Raw genomic sequence first — 17873 nt, forward strand, 5'->3', positions numbered from 1 at the left:
GAGGCGCCGCTGTTAGATGATACAAGACGTCCTTTGGAAGGGGAGCTGGGAAGGGTTACCAAGAGAGAGAGAGAGTTGAGACAGTCTCAGCTGTCAGACCCTACATTACAAGGCCAGAGAGAGGTAGCTAGTGAAGCACCTGACTTTCAAGAGAAGGCGGAATCTGTATACTGGGACAAAAGGTTAATGTATAGAGAGTGGACCCCTGAGGGAGGGCTAGAGGGTGAGAGAATACAGCAGTTGGTAGTGCCCACAGCCTAACATCTGGTACTTTTAGCCATAGCCCATGATATTCCCTTTGCATATCATATGGGCATAAAGTGTGCAAAGAGACATATTATGCAGAACATTTATTGGCCTGGGGTTTCCAGAGATGTAACAGGGTACTGCAGGACCTGTGACCAGTGCCAATAAGTAGGCAAGGCAGGAGACAAGGTGAAAGGTCCTTTGATGCCTTTGCCTGTGATTGAGGAGCCATTTCAGAGGGTAGCTATGGATATTGTGGGGCCTCTGAGTACCCTAAGCTCCACGGGGAAAAAGTATATCCTAGTGGTAGGAGATTATGCTACCAGATACCTTGAGGCAATGGCTCTGTCCTCCATTGAGGCAGAAAAGGTGGCAAATGCTTTGTTAGAGATTTTCAGCAGGGTGGGTTTTCCAAAAGAAATATTGACTGACAGAGGTGCCAGTTTCACTTCAGACCTGATGGCTTGTCTGTGGAAGTACCGTGAGGTGAAGCACCTAAAGACCACCCCCTACCATTTCCAGACTAATGGTCTTGTTGAGAGGCTAAACTCTACACTCAAGACCAAAGAACCAAAGGTTCCTGGAGTTCATAAACTCAAATGCCATGGAACAACTAGTCACCATCCCCACAAGAGGAGAAAACATACTTGATCTCATCATCACGAACATGGGATCACAATGTTCAACACCGGAAGTATACCCCTCACTGGTGAGATCAGATCATAAACTAATCTCGCTGGAGGTCCTCATCCCGCCCCCACCTGAAACAAAAAAGACCACAGTGAAAAACGTCTCAAAAGCCGACTTCACACTTCTAAAAACTAGTGTGGTCTCCTTTAAGGCCCCTGAGCCAGTGGTAAACATTACTCAAACCGCTGAATCACTTACAAATGCCTTCTACCAGCACCTACAGGACTGCATGGATCAGGCAATCCCAAACAAAACTAAGACTCTTTGTACCAAAGGCAAGCGTCCAGTCTGGTGGACCCCAGCCATAAACAAGCTCTACAACAAAAGGAGGAAGCTACTACAAGATAGAGCAAAATCCTTGAAAGGTAAGACACCCTTGATCATTATAAGTAAAAAACTAAGAGCTCTCATAAAATCATCCAAGGCAAATTTTGAGAGAAAATCGCCAAGGATTCAAAATACAATCATAAGGCCTTCTTTAGCTATGTTAGAAACCTAGGAGGAAACTCCCAGATATGCTCAGAATTAGTTCAAAATGATGTGAAGATTACTGAACCTACACACATTGCCAACATACTGGCTGACAGGTTCAGTGCAAACTTCTCCCCCTCCCCAAAGGAGAGATATCTATACCAGAGAATTGTAGCCCCAAACATCTCCGTGAGAACTGCTCTCTCCAAAGCAAAAACACAGCATCCATGGGACGGATGGTGTCCCGGCTGTGTGCTCCATGAACTCAATGAGGAATTAAACCCAGTTAGGACAGCTGTTTAATCTTAGCCTCACCTCAGGATATGTACCCAAGGAGTACGGTGACTGTGGTCCCACTTCACAAGGCGGTGCCTCCACCGACCCTGGAAATTACCGTCCCATTAGCTTGACAAGCCTTATCTGCAAAGCCATGGAGAGGATCATAATGGAACTCATAAATAAAGACATAGGGAACTTGCAGACTTTGGATCCAACCCAGTTTGGCTTTGTCAAAGGCAGATCATGCCTTTTAAACTTGGTTGACTTTTCGAGACAGTCACCAAGGCCATTGATGAGGAAAGGCAGTCCATACAGCCTACCTTGACCTGGCAAAGGCCTTGACACAATACCCACTCAGGTATCATCAAAAACTCATCAGCTTGAATGTAAACCCATACATCACAAGATGGGTTGCAAACTGGCTAAGTGACAGAACCCACAGGGTCAGAGTTGCTGAAGCCATGTCAGACTCAAAGCCTATCACAAGTGGTGTCCCACAGGGCTCAGTCCTGGGTCCACTGTTGTTGGGCATCTACTTTTCTGAAGTACAAGCAACCTCAGGAGGGTTATGGCTGACAAAGTTTGCAGATGACTGCAAACTGGGCGCCATAGTGATAAACACATCTGACACAGATATCCTTCAGAAGGGCCTCACAGAAGCGGATAACTGGTGCCAGAGCCATGGCCTAAAGTTAAATGCCAAGAAATGCATAGTCATACCCTTGGGAAAAACAAGGTTACCCCTAGCTACCATATAGGTGGCAATCCACTGAGCACAGAAGAAGTCATCAGGGATCTGGGGACCCAGGTTGACAGTAGCCTTTCGTTTGACACTCATGTTGCTAAAGTAGTTAGGAAAACCTTCTACATTGCCCACCTGATCATGAAGGGATTCACATCTAGATCAAGGAGGTCATCTCCCCTGTACTCATCACTCATTAGACCTATGATTGAGTACAATGCCCCATTCGAATGTATCTGACCAGACACCTGCAGCAGCTGGAAAGGCCCCAAAGTTCCTCACCAAAAGGATAAAGGGTCTCAAAATATGTCTTATGCTGCCCGACTGAAAGAACTCCAGCTCTATTCAGTCTCATACCGCTTGCTCAGAGGTGACCTGTGCCTGACATATAAGGCCATGTCAAACCCTGATTTGATGAATATGCTTCACCTCAAAAATCTAGATCCCTCAGAACCACAAGGCGGGAGACTTAAACCTTGACACGGTTATTAATAGAACATGCTGGAGGGACAGATTCATCACCCAGAGACTCCCTATGCTGTGGAACAAAATCCCGGTACATGTAAGGCAGAGCACCTCGCTGGCCTTGTTCAAGAGGAATCTTGACCAATGGATGGGGGATCGCAGATATACCCCAGGGATTACTTCAGTGTCACTGCTTGACAGAGGCACAGCAAAATAATAGGCATAGTTTTATTCAAACTAAAGGGGTGGCGAAAGCCAAATAACTATGGGCTAGGCTTATAAATGCCCTTGGGCAGATAGCCCAGTATGAACCTATGAACCTATGAACCTAAGACTAAATGGTAATAAAACCAAACTAATGTTTTTTTTCCCTACCAAAAACTCCATTGACAAATCCATACTCACCATACAGAGGCAAAACAACACCCTCCTTGAAATAATTCCCAACACCAAGCTTCTTGGCATCATTATTGATGAAGAACTAAAATTTGACACTCACATCCGCTTCACAATCAAGAAAACCCACCAAAAGTAAGATCTCCTCTATAGTCACAACCGCTTCCTAAGCCCTCTATCCGTCATACTCTTGTATGACCTTCCTACTCCCCCTCCCTTATGTATGGTGCCCCTCTTTTCACTCTCCCGCTACTTCCTTAAAACCTTACATTCACAACTGCTCACTCAGATCCAAAAACTAAAATCTCCTTCAGGTCCACAAACCTGCATGACCTCCTGGCCATCTAGTGCTGTCCCACTCTTTAGCTAAACAGTGGAACTCTCTCTCCACACATCTTCGCAACCTACCTAACCATACAAATTTCAAATCTCAGCTACTCTCTCATCTTTCTTCCAAATTGGAATGTGCTTGCCATGCTCTAACTTAACCCCCCCCCCCCTCATTCCACCTTGCACTGACTCATGCAACTACCTATCTACTATTACTTCATCCCACCCAAAACAATCCCTCCCCTACCAAAAACTAATTTTCTCTCTAATATCTATTGTGCTATACTCTCCAGTCTCAAATATACTATTACCCTCTCCTTGCATAATATTTTCCTAACCTGCTAATGGCAATGTAGCTATATATTTTGAAATGTTAAACCTACAATTGAGTTTATAACAAAAGTATTCACTTTATGTAAATGTTGAAATATCTGTATTGAATTATGTCTTTCATTTTTGTAACATTGTGACTAGCCAATTGCAAATTTCAAGGAGCTTATCTGTAAATGTTTAATTAGCTGTATGAACCATGTCCTTTTGTAACATGTGAAATGTAACTTGCAATTATTGTGGAGCTTTTCTCCCCGGGCCTTCACTGAAAACGGGCTCTTCCTTGGCCCAGTGGACTTCCCCGGTCATCAAACTTAAATAAATAAATAAAATGATGCTATGGGCATTTGCACGGCATTTCAAGAGGGAGTGGGACAAATATTTGCCCCATCTGTTGTTTGCTTACAGAGAGATTCCCCAGGAATCCACAGGTTTTTCTCCCTTGGAGTTGCTGTATGGGCATATGGTGAGGGGACCTCTAGATTTGATTCGAGGTGAGTGGGAGGGTGAGTGTGATTCCCACAAGGAGTCTGTTGTTGCATATGCCCAAAACCTCAGGACAAGTCTCAGGGAACTCATGGGCTTGGCCAAGGAGAACCTGGCAGAAGACCAACAGCAGAAATCCGTCCAGTATGACAGGAATGCTTGAGCCAGAAAGATTGCTGTAGGGCAGCAGGTTATGGTTCTCATTCCTGTCAGACACAACAAGCTGCAGGCAGCTTGGGAGGGACGCTTCAAAGTGATAAGGAAGGTCAATGATGTTAACTACATGGAAGAACTGCTAGGCAAGAGGCAGGGGCATAAATTGTACCATGTTAACATGATGAAACCTTACCATGATAAGGAAGCCCTTTTGCTGAGTATTTGCAGTGGATGGCAGGAGGAATCTGAGGGGGATCTGGTGACTGATCTCCTCAGTGAGTCTCGGACTGACACCTCAGTGGAAGGGGTAGCAATGTCCCAGCAGCTATCCCCTACCCAAGTTTGAGAAATCCGGGCAGAGTTACAGAAGTTCATGGACATGTTCACTGGGAAACCAGGGTCTACCCACCTGGTGCAGCACCATGTGGATACAGGATCCCAAAGACCTATTAAGCAGGCCCCTTATAGGGTGCCTGAGAGAGTCAAACAGAGTCTGAGGGAAGAGAGACAGGAAATGTTGGAACTAGGGTAGTCCAGGAGTCCAGCAGTCCCTGGGTAGGACAGATGAAGCCCTAGAGCAGCTGGGTGGGGCTAAGTATGTTACCTCTATTGGTCTTACCAAGGGTTTCTGGCAGGTGCCATTGACTCCCACTGCTAGAGAGAGGTCAGCCTTTGTGACTCCTTTTGGCTTGTATGAGTTCACAAAGATGTCGTTTGGGATGAAAATGCCCCAACAGCTTTCCAGAGGCTGGTAGATCATATCCTATCATGAGCAGGAGATTTTTCCCTTGCTTACCTAGATGATATTGCCATCTACAGCCATTCCTGGCAAGGGCACCTTCAGTATGTCAGGAAGGTGCTGGGCAGACTACACAGGGCAGGGTTGACCATTAAGTCCAGTAAGTGTCAGGTCGGTATGGCAGAGGTCTCCTACCTGGGTCATAGAGTGGGGAGTGGCAAGATCAGACCAGAACCTGCAAAAGTGGAAGCCATTCAGGCATGGCCTGCCCCTTTACCAAAAAGCGGATGAGGGCATTCTTAGGGACAGCAGAATACTACAGAAAGTCTGTCCCCAATTATAGTACCATAGGTGCTCCCCTCACACACTTGACAAGGAAAAACAAGGCAGATAAGGTAGGGTGGACCCCAGCATGTGAACAAGCATTCCAGAAGCTTAAAGGACCTTTGGGAGGACCCCATGTGTTAGCCAATCCAGACTACAGCAAAGAATTTGTTGTGCAGGCGGATGTTTCAAACCATGGGGTGAGGGCTGTACTCAACCAGGCCTCCTCAGAGGAGAAGAGCACCCAAAAAAATATTTGCACTTTATTCATCTGCTTTTACTGTATTTGTGTTTCCTCCTACTTTATTTTGCTTTTCTTAAAAGTACTCAATTTTATTTATTCTGCTGCATTTATTACTACTTGGTAGTAGCCTGATTAAATTGTAACTGTTATTCTAAGTCTTTTGGTTTAAGCACTTGGGCTTCATACAGGTTGTTTTACATTAAGAAGGTTTGTGGTCTGCACTGTTGTGGCAGGACAGGTAGCTTACATCCTTCTAAGCTGAGAATTGCTGATTGAAGGCCCAGTGTCTGCTATTCTAAAAGTCTATTAGTTCTGGCTTAAACACTTGGGCTTCAGGTAATTTATTCTACATTAAGAGGGTTTGTGGTCTGCACTCTTGTGGGAGGTGAGGCTGGATTCTGCTCTTCTTAGCTGGGAATTTCTGGTCACAGGCTTATTGTGCCTGCTTATTTGAACTTTTCTTTCTGAAATGGGTACGCCTTGTTGCTGTAGCATAGACCAGATTCAAGCCTGCTGAATCTAGCTTTGTTTGTATAACTTGAGCACTGATCCAGGCCATCTGTTTTTGGAGAAGTTTCCCCTGCACTCTAGTAGCAGGAGTGTGCAGTTAGAACTTGTCTGATTGAAGACTGCTGGAACAGGGCTCAGTTTTGAACTTTTTTCTGGTTAATTGGGTAACTTGTTTAAATCAGTTTGTTTGTTTTCTATTATATATCTATATATATATATATATATATATATATATATATATATATATATATATATCGTGTATATATATATATATATATATACGTATATATATATATATATATATATATATATATAATTGCACTTTATTCATCTGCTTTTACTGCATTTGTGTTTCTTCCTACTTTATTACTAAGGGCATTGACTACAACTCTGATCTGCAATATATAACAATAAGTAAGCTTTTCTGTGCATTTAACATGTTTTTTTGATTGTATCTGCTTTATTTTCTGAAAAAAATAAATAAATAAATATACTTGTTTCCCGCCTTTCTAAGCTAGTATAGTCCAGTTTTCAGGTTAGTGCTGAATTCAGGGCTGTGTTACAAATCTCTGTGTTTGCCAGCACCTTACTTGGATAGAAGGAAGTTTCTCTGTTCACCTGTAAGAGAGGGGAGCTTTGAGCAGCCTATCTTTCCCTGGAGGAGTGGTTTCAGCCCAGAAATTAGTAGTTTATGGGCCATTTTGGGCTAATTTCTATCTCTTTCATTTCCCTTCTATAAATACCGCATTTGCCCAGTTTTGCATGCTGGACAGCGCTGGTTAGCTAGGGTAAAACTATTCCCGGCTCCACAAAGTCTCCTCTTCAATTTTTCCCTTGGAACTAGACAAACTTTCAACTTAAGCACTCAAGCCATTCATTTCTCAGCCCGGCACTTGCTCAAAACTCATAGCAAGCACTTATCTTATAAACCCTAGCACTAGACTCTCCTGTACTGTACAGAAGGACAAGGCTGTCTATTCGACCTTACCAGCCATCCAGTAAAACAGTTCACTGTACCTATCCAGGCATGTCCAAAGGGCAGTTTCAGGTGTACTCTCCAGTTCAACTGGTGAATCTGGCCATTTTGAGACAATGTTACAACTGCCTCATGTACACAGACAACCCTCTCCTCCTACCACCAGTCACTAATACATGCGAGAGATGCAATTATACAGCCAAACTGAAGGCTAAGCTCTCTCAACCCAAGATTGGATCAGACAGTCAAGAGGAGAAGGGAAATACTTGCATCACACCACCAGTCTCACATAGACCCATTAAACCAGCACCGGCAAAAACACACATAAATACATGAAAACATACTCGGAGGCTCTAAATAAAAATCTGAAAAAGCAACAGAGACCTCCAAAGCAAACATCCAAGCATCCTCCACCCCCAACACAAACCATGAAACACATACATCACAAAACCAGTGTGCCATGCAATCACAGCCCTTAAGGCAAAATAACATACCTAACATATTAGTAATAGGTGACTCTATAGTCAGGCACACTGACATCCCACTCACTAGGCTGAATAAGGAGAAGGTTACTGTTAGCTGCCTGTCGGGTGCCAGGATCCACCACATAACACAAACACTCAAGTCACTCCAGAACAAGTGGAAATATGACTCTGTCATTGTCCATGTTGGTGTAAATGACCTGAGCCGTACCTCCCTGGACTACATGAAAAGAGACATGGAAGAGCTCTCTGATCACGTAGCCCAGGCCGGTATGACCCTGACCCTGAGTAGCATCCTGCCCTCACCAAGAATGATACCACAGTATAAAGAAAAAAAATCTCGATTCTGGTGTCATTCAAAGGGGATCCAGTGTCTGTCCGCCTGGGATGACATGCTCGACAAGCCCCGCTGCTTCACTAGAGACGGCTTGCACCTGTCATCCTTAGGCTTTCGAATACTGGCCAAGGCTCTTGCCACCCCCATAGTGCCTTTTTTAGGCAAGGCTCAAAAGACAAACCCACCACCATAAATAGCACAAGTAACAAAAAACTGAGGGTAATGCTACTCAATGCCTGAAGTCTAAACTTCAAAATGCATGCACTCGAGGCATTCCTCAGTTTGGAGAAAATCGATATATGTGCAGTAACAGAAACCTGGCTTAAGGCTCCAGAGAGCACCCCAGCACTACCTGGCTACAACACGTCATACATTTCGGTCACAGAACCTGAAGCAAAATACAAAAGGTGGGGGCGTATCCATATTCATCAAGGATACCCACACCTCCAGGTTAGTGGCACAGCACGATGCTTCAGAGATCATTCACGTGCAACTAACAACGAGCAAAACTGCAATTCAAATTGTAGCTTGCTACAGATCACCCACCATGTCCCAGGATTTCTGGAAACACTGGGAAAGATAAAGGTCCTACCAGACACTCTAATATTGGGTGATTTCAATTACCCAAACATTAACTGGGAGAACCACTCAAGTACTAACTCCCTTGCCCAACATTTCCTAGAATTTATAAACTCAAATTACCTGGTTCAACTGGTCAACACTCTCACCAGAGGTGACATATTGGACCTGGTCATCACCAACATGGACGACCGATATTCCACACCGGAGGTCGACCCCTCGCTGGTTAGATCTGACCATAAACAAATCACTTTGGATATCCACATTCTGCCCCCACCCCTGGACAAGGAACCCACTGTGAAAAACTTTTCAAAAGCAAACTTCATGTTACTTAAGACCGAGGTGGAAAGTTTCAAATCCCCCATGCTGAAGGATAATGCTGTCCAAGCTGCAAAATCCTTTACTAATGCATTCTACGGGCACCTGCAAGAATGCATGGATCGTGCCATCCCAAGCAAAACCAAGACTCACTCCTCCAAGAAAAGGAAACCAGTCTGGTGGACTCCTGCCATAAACAAGCTATGCAATATAAGGAGGAAACTAGTACAGAAAAGAGTAAAATCCCAAGAAGGGAAGACATCCCTGATCAGTATCAGCAAGAAACTACGGTCCCTCATAAAATCATTAAAGGCGAGCTTCAAAAGAAAAATTGCCAAGGACTCCAAAGATAACCACAAGGCATTCTTTAGCTATGTCAAGAATCTAAGTTTCAATGCTCAGATCTGCTCGGAGTTAGTGCAGAATGGTACAAAATACACTGAACCGACCGATATTGCCAACATCCTGGCAAACAGGTTCAGCGCAAACTTCACCCCCCTTTTACCCCCAGAAGGGCCCATAACCATACCAGAAGAATGTAGAGTCCCTGAAATCACAGACACTCAGGTTAAAACAGCCCTCTCCAAAGCCAAAAACACAGCATCAATGGGACCGGACGGTGTCCCAGGCTGTGTCCTACATGAGCTCAAAGATAAACTAACCCCTCACCTAAACACACTGTTCAAAATCAGCCTCTCCACAGGCTATGTACCCATAGAGTGGCACACAGCAACAGCTATTTCGCTCCACAAAGGTGGAGCCACAACAGATTCCGGGAACTATCACCCTATAAGCCTGACTAGCTTGGTCTGCAAGGCTATGGAGCGCATTATCATGGAACTCATTAGCAGAGACATTGGGAACCTCCAAACACTGGACTTTATCCAGTTCAGCTTTGTTAATGGCAGGATCATGCCTCCTAAACCTGGTGGACTTCTTTGAGAAGTTACCAAGGTCTATAGACGAGGGAAAGGTGGTACACACAGCCTACCTAGACCTTGCAAAGGCCTTCGACACCATTCCCCATTTTGGTATTATAGACAAGCTCACCAGCCTGAACATAAACCCCCTACATCACAAGATGGGTTGCCAACTGGCTCACAGACAGAACCCACATGGTGAGAGTTGCGGGAGCTAGGTCCAACTCTAAACCGGTTACAAGTGGCGTTCCCCAGGGCTCACTCCTAGGACCCCTCCTGTTCAGCATATACTTCTCAGAGGTACAGGCAAGCACAGGACTATGGCTGACCAAGTTCACAGACGACTGCAAACTAGGTGCTATAATTGACTCTGCGGCTGACGCAGACATCCTCCAAAAGGGTCTCACTGAGACAGATACCTGGTGTCAAAATCATGGCCTCAAGCTAAATGCCAGAAAGTGCATAGTCATCCCCTTTGGAAAAAACAATGTACCACCAGCTACTACATAGGTGGTAGTCCCCTAAATACAGAAGACGTAATAAGGGATCTGGGGACCCAAGTAGATAGTAATCTCACCTTTGATAATCACACCTTTGATAATCACATTGCCAAAGTGGTTAGAAAATCCTTCTATGTGGCCCACCTAATCACAAAAGGGTTCGCATCCAGATCAAAAGAGGTCATTGTGCCCCTCTACTCATCACTCATCAGACCCATCATAGAGTACAATGCCCCATTTAGGATGTACCTTACAAGACACCTGCAACACCTGGAAGTACCACAGAAGTACCTCACCAAGAGGATCACTGGCCTCAAACAGATGCCCTATGCAGCTCAACTGAAGAAACTCCAGCTGTACTCGGTTGCATACCGCCTACTCAGAGGTGATCTCTACCTGACATACAAGGCAATGTCCAACCCAGAATTGATGGACATGCTCCACCTAAAGAAAACCTTATCCCCTCGAGCCACACGTTCTAGGGATCTAAACCTCACCACAACAATAAATAGGACATGCTGGAGGGATAGATTCTTGTCCCAGAGACTGCATATGCTTTGGAACAAGACTCTAGTCTACATTAGGCAGAGCTCCTCACTAACACTCTTCAAAAGAAACCTTGATGAGTGGATGGGAAACAGAAAGTTTACCCCGGGGATCACTTCAGTGGCTCTGCTGGACAGAGGCATAGGGAACTAATCTAAGGGGGCGGCGAAAGCCAACTCATTCTGGCTAGGCTTATAAATGCCTTCGGGCAGATAGCCTAGTACCTACCTATGAAACTATGAACCCAGTGATATATCTCAGTCATAGGTTCCAACCCAGGGAGGAATGTTATGCAACTGTAGAAAAGGAATGTGTATCCATAGTGTGGGCACTGCAGAAACTTCAGTCTTATCTGTATGGAAGGAAATTTACTGTAGTTACAGATCACAATCCCTTAACATGTCTACATTGAGCCAGCCAGCAAAATGCCACGTTACTAAGATGGAGCCTAAGATTGCAAGCATATGATATGACAGTGCAGCACCGCAGTGGGGTTAGCAATGCCAAATGCAGATGGGCTGTCAATACATGGAATGGGGTAAGGTATTCCCAGATAGGCCCAACCCTCTCAAGCAACGTTTCTCAAGGGTCACTTGAAAAACTAGCTTGAGTTTTCAGGGGGGAAGAAGTGTGACAAAGGGAAATACTGCCAGCCCAGCTATCTGGAATTTTGTAAATAATTCTATGTTGTTTGTGAATATTGATATGATTTATACAGAAGTGTGTGCAAAGTACTGAGCTGAAATGTAACCACAGCATGCCCTATTGGAATAGAACAAGAATGTACTTGCAGTATTGTGACTGTTTAGATGCATATGTTTAATGGAAACTGGAACACAGGATGTTAACCTAAAAAAATTCAGAGAAAATAGTTGAAATTAAATTGTTTCATAACCATGTAATAAAAGAGATGTTATCTCTCAGTTTCAGTGCAGTAGCAGACAGAATGTCTGGAGCTAGATGCTCTTTGTATTGTCTTGAAAGAGAAGTTATTACTAGGTTTAAGATGTAGAAGTGCTTTATTGTTTTATGACTTCCAGAATCTGCAAACATCTGAAAGATATGTATTTTATACAGAGAGATGCTAAAATTCTGTAAGTTTCTGCCAAAGGGGGTTTAGCTTGGGAACTGAAGTCAGGTGACAAAAAGTGATGTCATCCAAGCTAACCCAGCAGTAATATTTGATATTAAGAACTTTCTCAGAGAGAGACTGAGCATTTTGTACTTTGTCTTTGACCTAACAAGAACATCCAGTCATCACCACCTTCTGCACTTGCTTTGCTGTAAGTTTGTTTTTAGGGCATAGTAACTCTTTTAAATTCAGATAGGAATACAGTAAAGTATAGCTTAGATGTTTTCTTTGTTTATTTGAGACTGTCTTGCAATGTTGTTTTAAATATTTCCTGTGATTTTGAATTCTGAAGTAACTGTGTTTGTTTACTGAGTATTGCCTTGTTCTTTTATTATTTATTATTAAATATATTTAAACCTTTCTATTGTGGCTGGTCTGCTAGAGATATTTAAGCTCTTAGAGTGCTTGCATATCTGTTTGGTGACACTGTACAGGCCACTCCTAAATAGCCTTGCTCTTGGTCAGACTACCATTTGGATTAATAGTAACATTACACAGGAGAATTGGACACCCTTTGCTAAGGGCCTTAAAGTAGCTTGTAAGAGTTTGCTGGTGCCAGTAAAAAACTACCTCATAGTCTGGGCAGAAGGGAGCATAGCTAATAAACCTGTGAAAGCCTTTCCCAGGTGTGTGTGTGTGTGTGTGTGTGTGTGTGTGTGTGTGTGTGTGTGTGTGTGTGTGTGTGTGTGTGTGTGTGTGTGTGTAAATCAAACCTCAAAGTGTGTGTGTGTGTGTGTGTGTGTGTGTGTGTGTGTGTGTGTGTGTGTGTGTGTATGTCAGCTACTTGGGCAGGGACATGAAGCACTGGTTGAACAGAGAGGGTGCTGGAGGTCTTAGCTTGGCTACTCAGCTGAGATCTCAACCCTATAGCTGTGCCAGTAGGGGAGTCTTATTGGGCATCTGGAGAAAGAGTGAGAAACCACCCCCCAGACTGACTGTCATCTCTGTGTGCTCTTAAGGGAAATTGCACTTTACTGTGTGTATACTTGTCATCCTCCCATTGTGTTTACCCCCCCACACACACACACTGTTGCCAGTGGTGAGGATTGAGGGTTCTTGATAACTGGGCCAGGGTTGGGGCATCACAATGCCCAAAACAGTTGGATCTTTTTAAACTCTTGTTTGCATATTTACATATGTGTTATTATTTTAAGTACAGCTTTATGCTGTTTATACAACTTTATTTTTTATTGACATTTGTTTACTGGGTAAGTCTGACGGGGTGACACAAGCCTATTTTCAGTGGAGGCCTAGGGAGAAAACCTGCATTTAACAGAGACATTTTTTTCAAAGTTTTTCATAGACATTGCATAAAAAATTTTGAAAATTGTGGATTTCAAAAATAAACAACAGTATTGTAAGGCACAGAGATAAAACAAAAACATGTTACAAAGAGAACAATAAGAAAAAGCAAAGTAAAACACTGTATGCAGTTCTGGAGAGTGTTTGTTTGGCAATTCAGAGCAGTAATAAGTAAAATTCATGTGTTTAGTTTAATTATAACTTGAAAGGGGGGTAGAGATTAGGCTAGATTAGTATAAATTGTGAGGGGGTGTTATTTCCCTCCTTTTTTGAAAGAATAAGCTGTACAATGCTTTCTGTCATATGACAGTTTCTTGTGAGAGTCAGAACTGAGTGATTTTATTTTTTTAAATAACAAGTAGTATTTTATATTATTGAGTTAGACTGGTTTTGGTAGAGGGAGGTCTTAAACATTAAAAGAAAAAAATATCCTGAAAGAAGATTGAAATACAAATATCTTAATTAGTATTGTCACACTTGAGCCATCCTTAGTAGGAAATTTACTGAATCATGAGGTCTTGCAAGACAAATTCAGAGATACTTTGTTAGTATCCATGAACCATCACTTAGAAGGATATATTTTCTTTCTGTTTCTGATGTCTTGTATTACCACTGAGAATGACAGCAGTGAATACTTTATATGTTTGGTTGGAGCAGTCTGCCTCAGTCATGACAAAGAATGATTTTGATCTGGGGAATTGTAATTTTTGTGTATTCTGCGTGCTTTTGTTTATGTGTTGCATACTGGATTGTTCTGTGCAATTTTTCTGTGTGATGTGTGCCACTGTTTTCATTGTGGACATTTTACATTGTTATCAAAAGAGTTCATTTACTGTGGGTTGTTATTTAAATCAGGTTGCTTCTCCTGTTTAATTCCTAACCAACATGGCAATAGAAATGAGGCTTTGGGTTCTAAAGGTGATTCACTGTTCCTTAAAACTCAATTTTTTCATTTGCATGTATTCTAAAACCACCGCAACAGTTACATAGCTGAAGAGTATGACCTCTTGGTGAGAAATGAGACTTTGCCACAGAAAAAAAATGTTTATGTAAGGTGTAAACAACCCACCATTAGAAACTGTCACTGTTATCTGGGATTGTTAATTATGAAAACAAAATATGAATTGTTAAGAATGAGAAAAATAAAGCTCAGTTTGTAGCTAGTTTTATGTTGAACAGATGACAACACAGCTCTCTCTTAATTTTAATTACTTGCATATGGTTAGTACTGCTTCTAAAATTGATAATTTAAATTCATTTTAAAAGCTGAAATATAAATTGTTGAAATAAATGAAACACCTAATGAATGTCAGGGTATACTTCTAAAATTGATAATTTAAATTCATTTTAAAAGCTGAAATATAAATTGTTGAAATAAATGAAACACCTAATGAATGTCAGGGTATACTACATTGTGATGGAAAGATTGTTAGAACATGTTTATTTTAGTAACAGATCAGATAAGAGCGTTAATGCATATGTTTGCCACATAAATAGGTCATCTGTTTCTGTAAACATACTTGTATATACTGGTATGTATATTGTTTTGATTACTCTGTTTTCTATCCTCGTTTGCTTTTCATTCTTCATTTGAATGACGTAGTAGCTATTCAAGAAACAGAATGGAATATTGATCACCTTTTGCATTGTTCTTTATGTGTATATTTGCCACATTATTACATTTGCTTACTTCCTCCAAAATAAAAGTGAGAGGATTAGCTATTTAATAGTGCATCTTATCGAGAGGATTAGCTATTTAATAGTGCATCTTATCGAGAGGATTAGCTATTTAATAGTGCATCTTATCTCTAGATCCAACTGATATGTATTTATGTTGCCATTTGACGTTTTAGAATTTCCTATAGGTATGGATGTAGTGCAAAGGGTTAATACTATAATCTGTTAATGAGCTTCATCCTGTAGTCCTGGTTTGATTCCGTCACTCTCCGTTTGCATGCTGTGTGCTTCTGAACAAGCCAGTTTACAGTATAATATTCCCCATTCATCATTGAATGTTTGCATTAGTGTTCATTGGGGTTTCTTGTCTTGTAACTAAGCATTCAATGGTTAACAAAAACATTTGAACATGCACTGCGTAGTTTGCAGCATGGTATAGATTTGACCTAATTATTATTATTTTTTTATGTGGATGTTTCAGAAAAGAAAACTGCATCTAAGCCCAGAACAGTGCAGTGACTTTTATGCAGAGCATTATGGGAAAATGTTTTTCCCTAGTTTGACAGCATTTATGAGCTCTGCACCAGTCATTGTTATGGTACTTGCTAGAAACGGAGCAGTTCAGTATTGGAAAGATCTAATGGGGCCAAGCAACAGCCTTAAAGCAAGAGAAACTCATCCAAACAGGTAAGTGTCTTGTGCACTTGATTTTATTTTATTCCATGTGATCATTGATGCAAATACAATGTCATGATGAAATCTTTATGCAAACTGTATTTCATAGTTGAGTCAGCACACCAAACTATTTTTTATCACCTTGTTTTGCTGTAATTATATTTTCATCATGCAAAGTGGGCTTTCTGATTCTAAAATAGAGTTTTTACTTTAGTTAAATCAGTGGTACTATATGTATTAAGTTTTTCAAAAAATATGTTGTACAAACTCTACATTAAGGAGCTGACCAAGTACTTCCATTCTTTGTCATCTGGCAAAACCTTCTGATGATGTCATGAGATGTGCAAACAGTGTACAGTTCAATACCTCAAGTTACTGAACTGAAGGGAGTCTCATTCTAGTTACTGAACTGAAGGGAGTCTCATTCTAGTTACTGAACTGAAGGGAGTCTCATTATAGTCGCTGAACTGAAGGGAGTCTCATTAAAGTTGCTGAACTGAAGGGAGTCTCATTCTAGTTACTGAACTGAAGGGAGTCTCATTCTAGTCACTGAACTGAACTGAAGGGAGTCTCATTCTAGTTACTGAACTGAAGGGAGTCTCATTATAGTTAATGAACTGAAGGGAGTCTCATTAAAGTTACTGAACTGAAGGGAGTCTCATTCTAGTTACTGAACTCAAGGGAGTCTCATTATAGTTAATGAACTCAAGGGAGTCTCATTAAAGTTACTGAACTGAAGGGAGTCTCATTAAAGTTATTGAACTGAAGGGAGTCTCATTCTAGTTACTGAACTGTAGGGAGTCTCATTAAAGTTACTGAACTGAAGGGAGTCTCATTCTAGTTACTGAACTGAAGGGAGTCTCATTATAGTTACTGAACTGAAGGGAGTCTCATTATGCCTGGAAGAGGTACTGAGATCCTATAGCATTCTCACCTAACAAATTGTGTTCCCTATTCGGAGCATAGCCCAAATTTAGCCAATGACTCAGAAGGGCAGCTGGCTGTAGTCGATAATCTCTGGCACACACCTGAATGTCAGATCAGGTATTATTGGCTAGGAGCCAGATCTGACATATAGGTTGAGTTGCATGGCCATGAGGCTGCCTGGAGCAGGAGCTCTACCTGTAAGGTGGCATGGCTGTCGTAACTGCATTCTACCCATCCATGGAGAAGGATGGGTTGGAAAAGAGTAAACGCAAGGGGATTAAATTTATTTTTGAAAACAGAATCTTGTGAGCCATCTCCAGAGGAGTTGGGGGGATAGCTCACACTACACCAAACAGTGCATCAGCATGCTCCTTGCCTCTTCCCCTGACTTCTGAAGCCTGCAGTGCAGCTCGCTGCTCCTGTAGATGGAATGTTATACTCCAAGGCAGTCTGCCGTACCACCTGGTAGTTCCTAATTTCTTGTATAGGTGGAGTTTCCACCTTACTGAGAAGACCATTGAGTTCAATGAACATTCATTGCAGCAGTAATCCACACAATAGATAGCACAAACATACTTTGCTGTAGGCTGTCTTTGCAGTGATTTTAAGGACATTGGCTGTCTTCAATTACCTACTAATCTCACCTTCTAAGCTGGTTAACAAAGATCAATTAAATGGCTGACTGACTAAGTAGCTAAATTCACATACCCCTATTTTCCTTCCTAACAGTAATCATCCCTATGCTAGACATCTGTGTATTACATTGTTATGCCTGTATTATTAAACTATATGCGAAACATTACACACTTTACTAGGAATCAGATCTTGTTACATTTCTCTTTTGTTACTTTTTATTTGAATATAGATGCATTTAGTTAATTACAGATTTATTGATTTGCCTGACTGAGTGAATGATTACTTGTGTTGCACTCTGTGTCACTTCATACGTTGAACTCTGCTGCAGACTACAGAAAGCATGCTTATTCATTACAAGCTGTTTATCCCTTATCTTGCATCATCAAAATGCAAAATGACATGACTCAAAATCAGGAAGTACATGGCAGCCGATCAGTATACAGGAAGTACAAACACAA

The 17873-nt window shown here is 42.0% G+C and overlaps 1 protein-coding gene across 2 annotated transcripts in view; it reads left to right on the forward strand.

The window, feature by feature from the left end:
* The window catches only part of NME5 (NME/NM23 family member 5), a 314300-nt gene that overhangs the window by 164182 nt on the left and 132245 nt on the right, over window positions 1-17873 (forward strand). For both annotated transcript variants that reach the window (XM_044068973.1, XM_044068972.1), the window contains exon 3: window positions 15659-15864. In XM_044068973.1, the coding sequence (XP_043924908.1) occupies window positions 15659-15864 (206 nt within the window). The remainder of the gene's footprint in view (window positions 1-15658; window positions 15865-17873) is intronic.

Source organism: Protopterus annectens, chromosome 4.part0 (assembly GCF_019279795.1).
Source record: "Protopterus annectens isolate FY-2018-M chromosome 4.part0, PAN1.0, whole genome shotgun sequence".
Classification (NCBI taxonomy): domain Eukaryota; kingdom Metazoa; phylum Chordata; order Ceratodontiformes; family Protopteridae; genus Protopterus; species Protopterus annectens.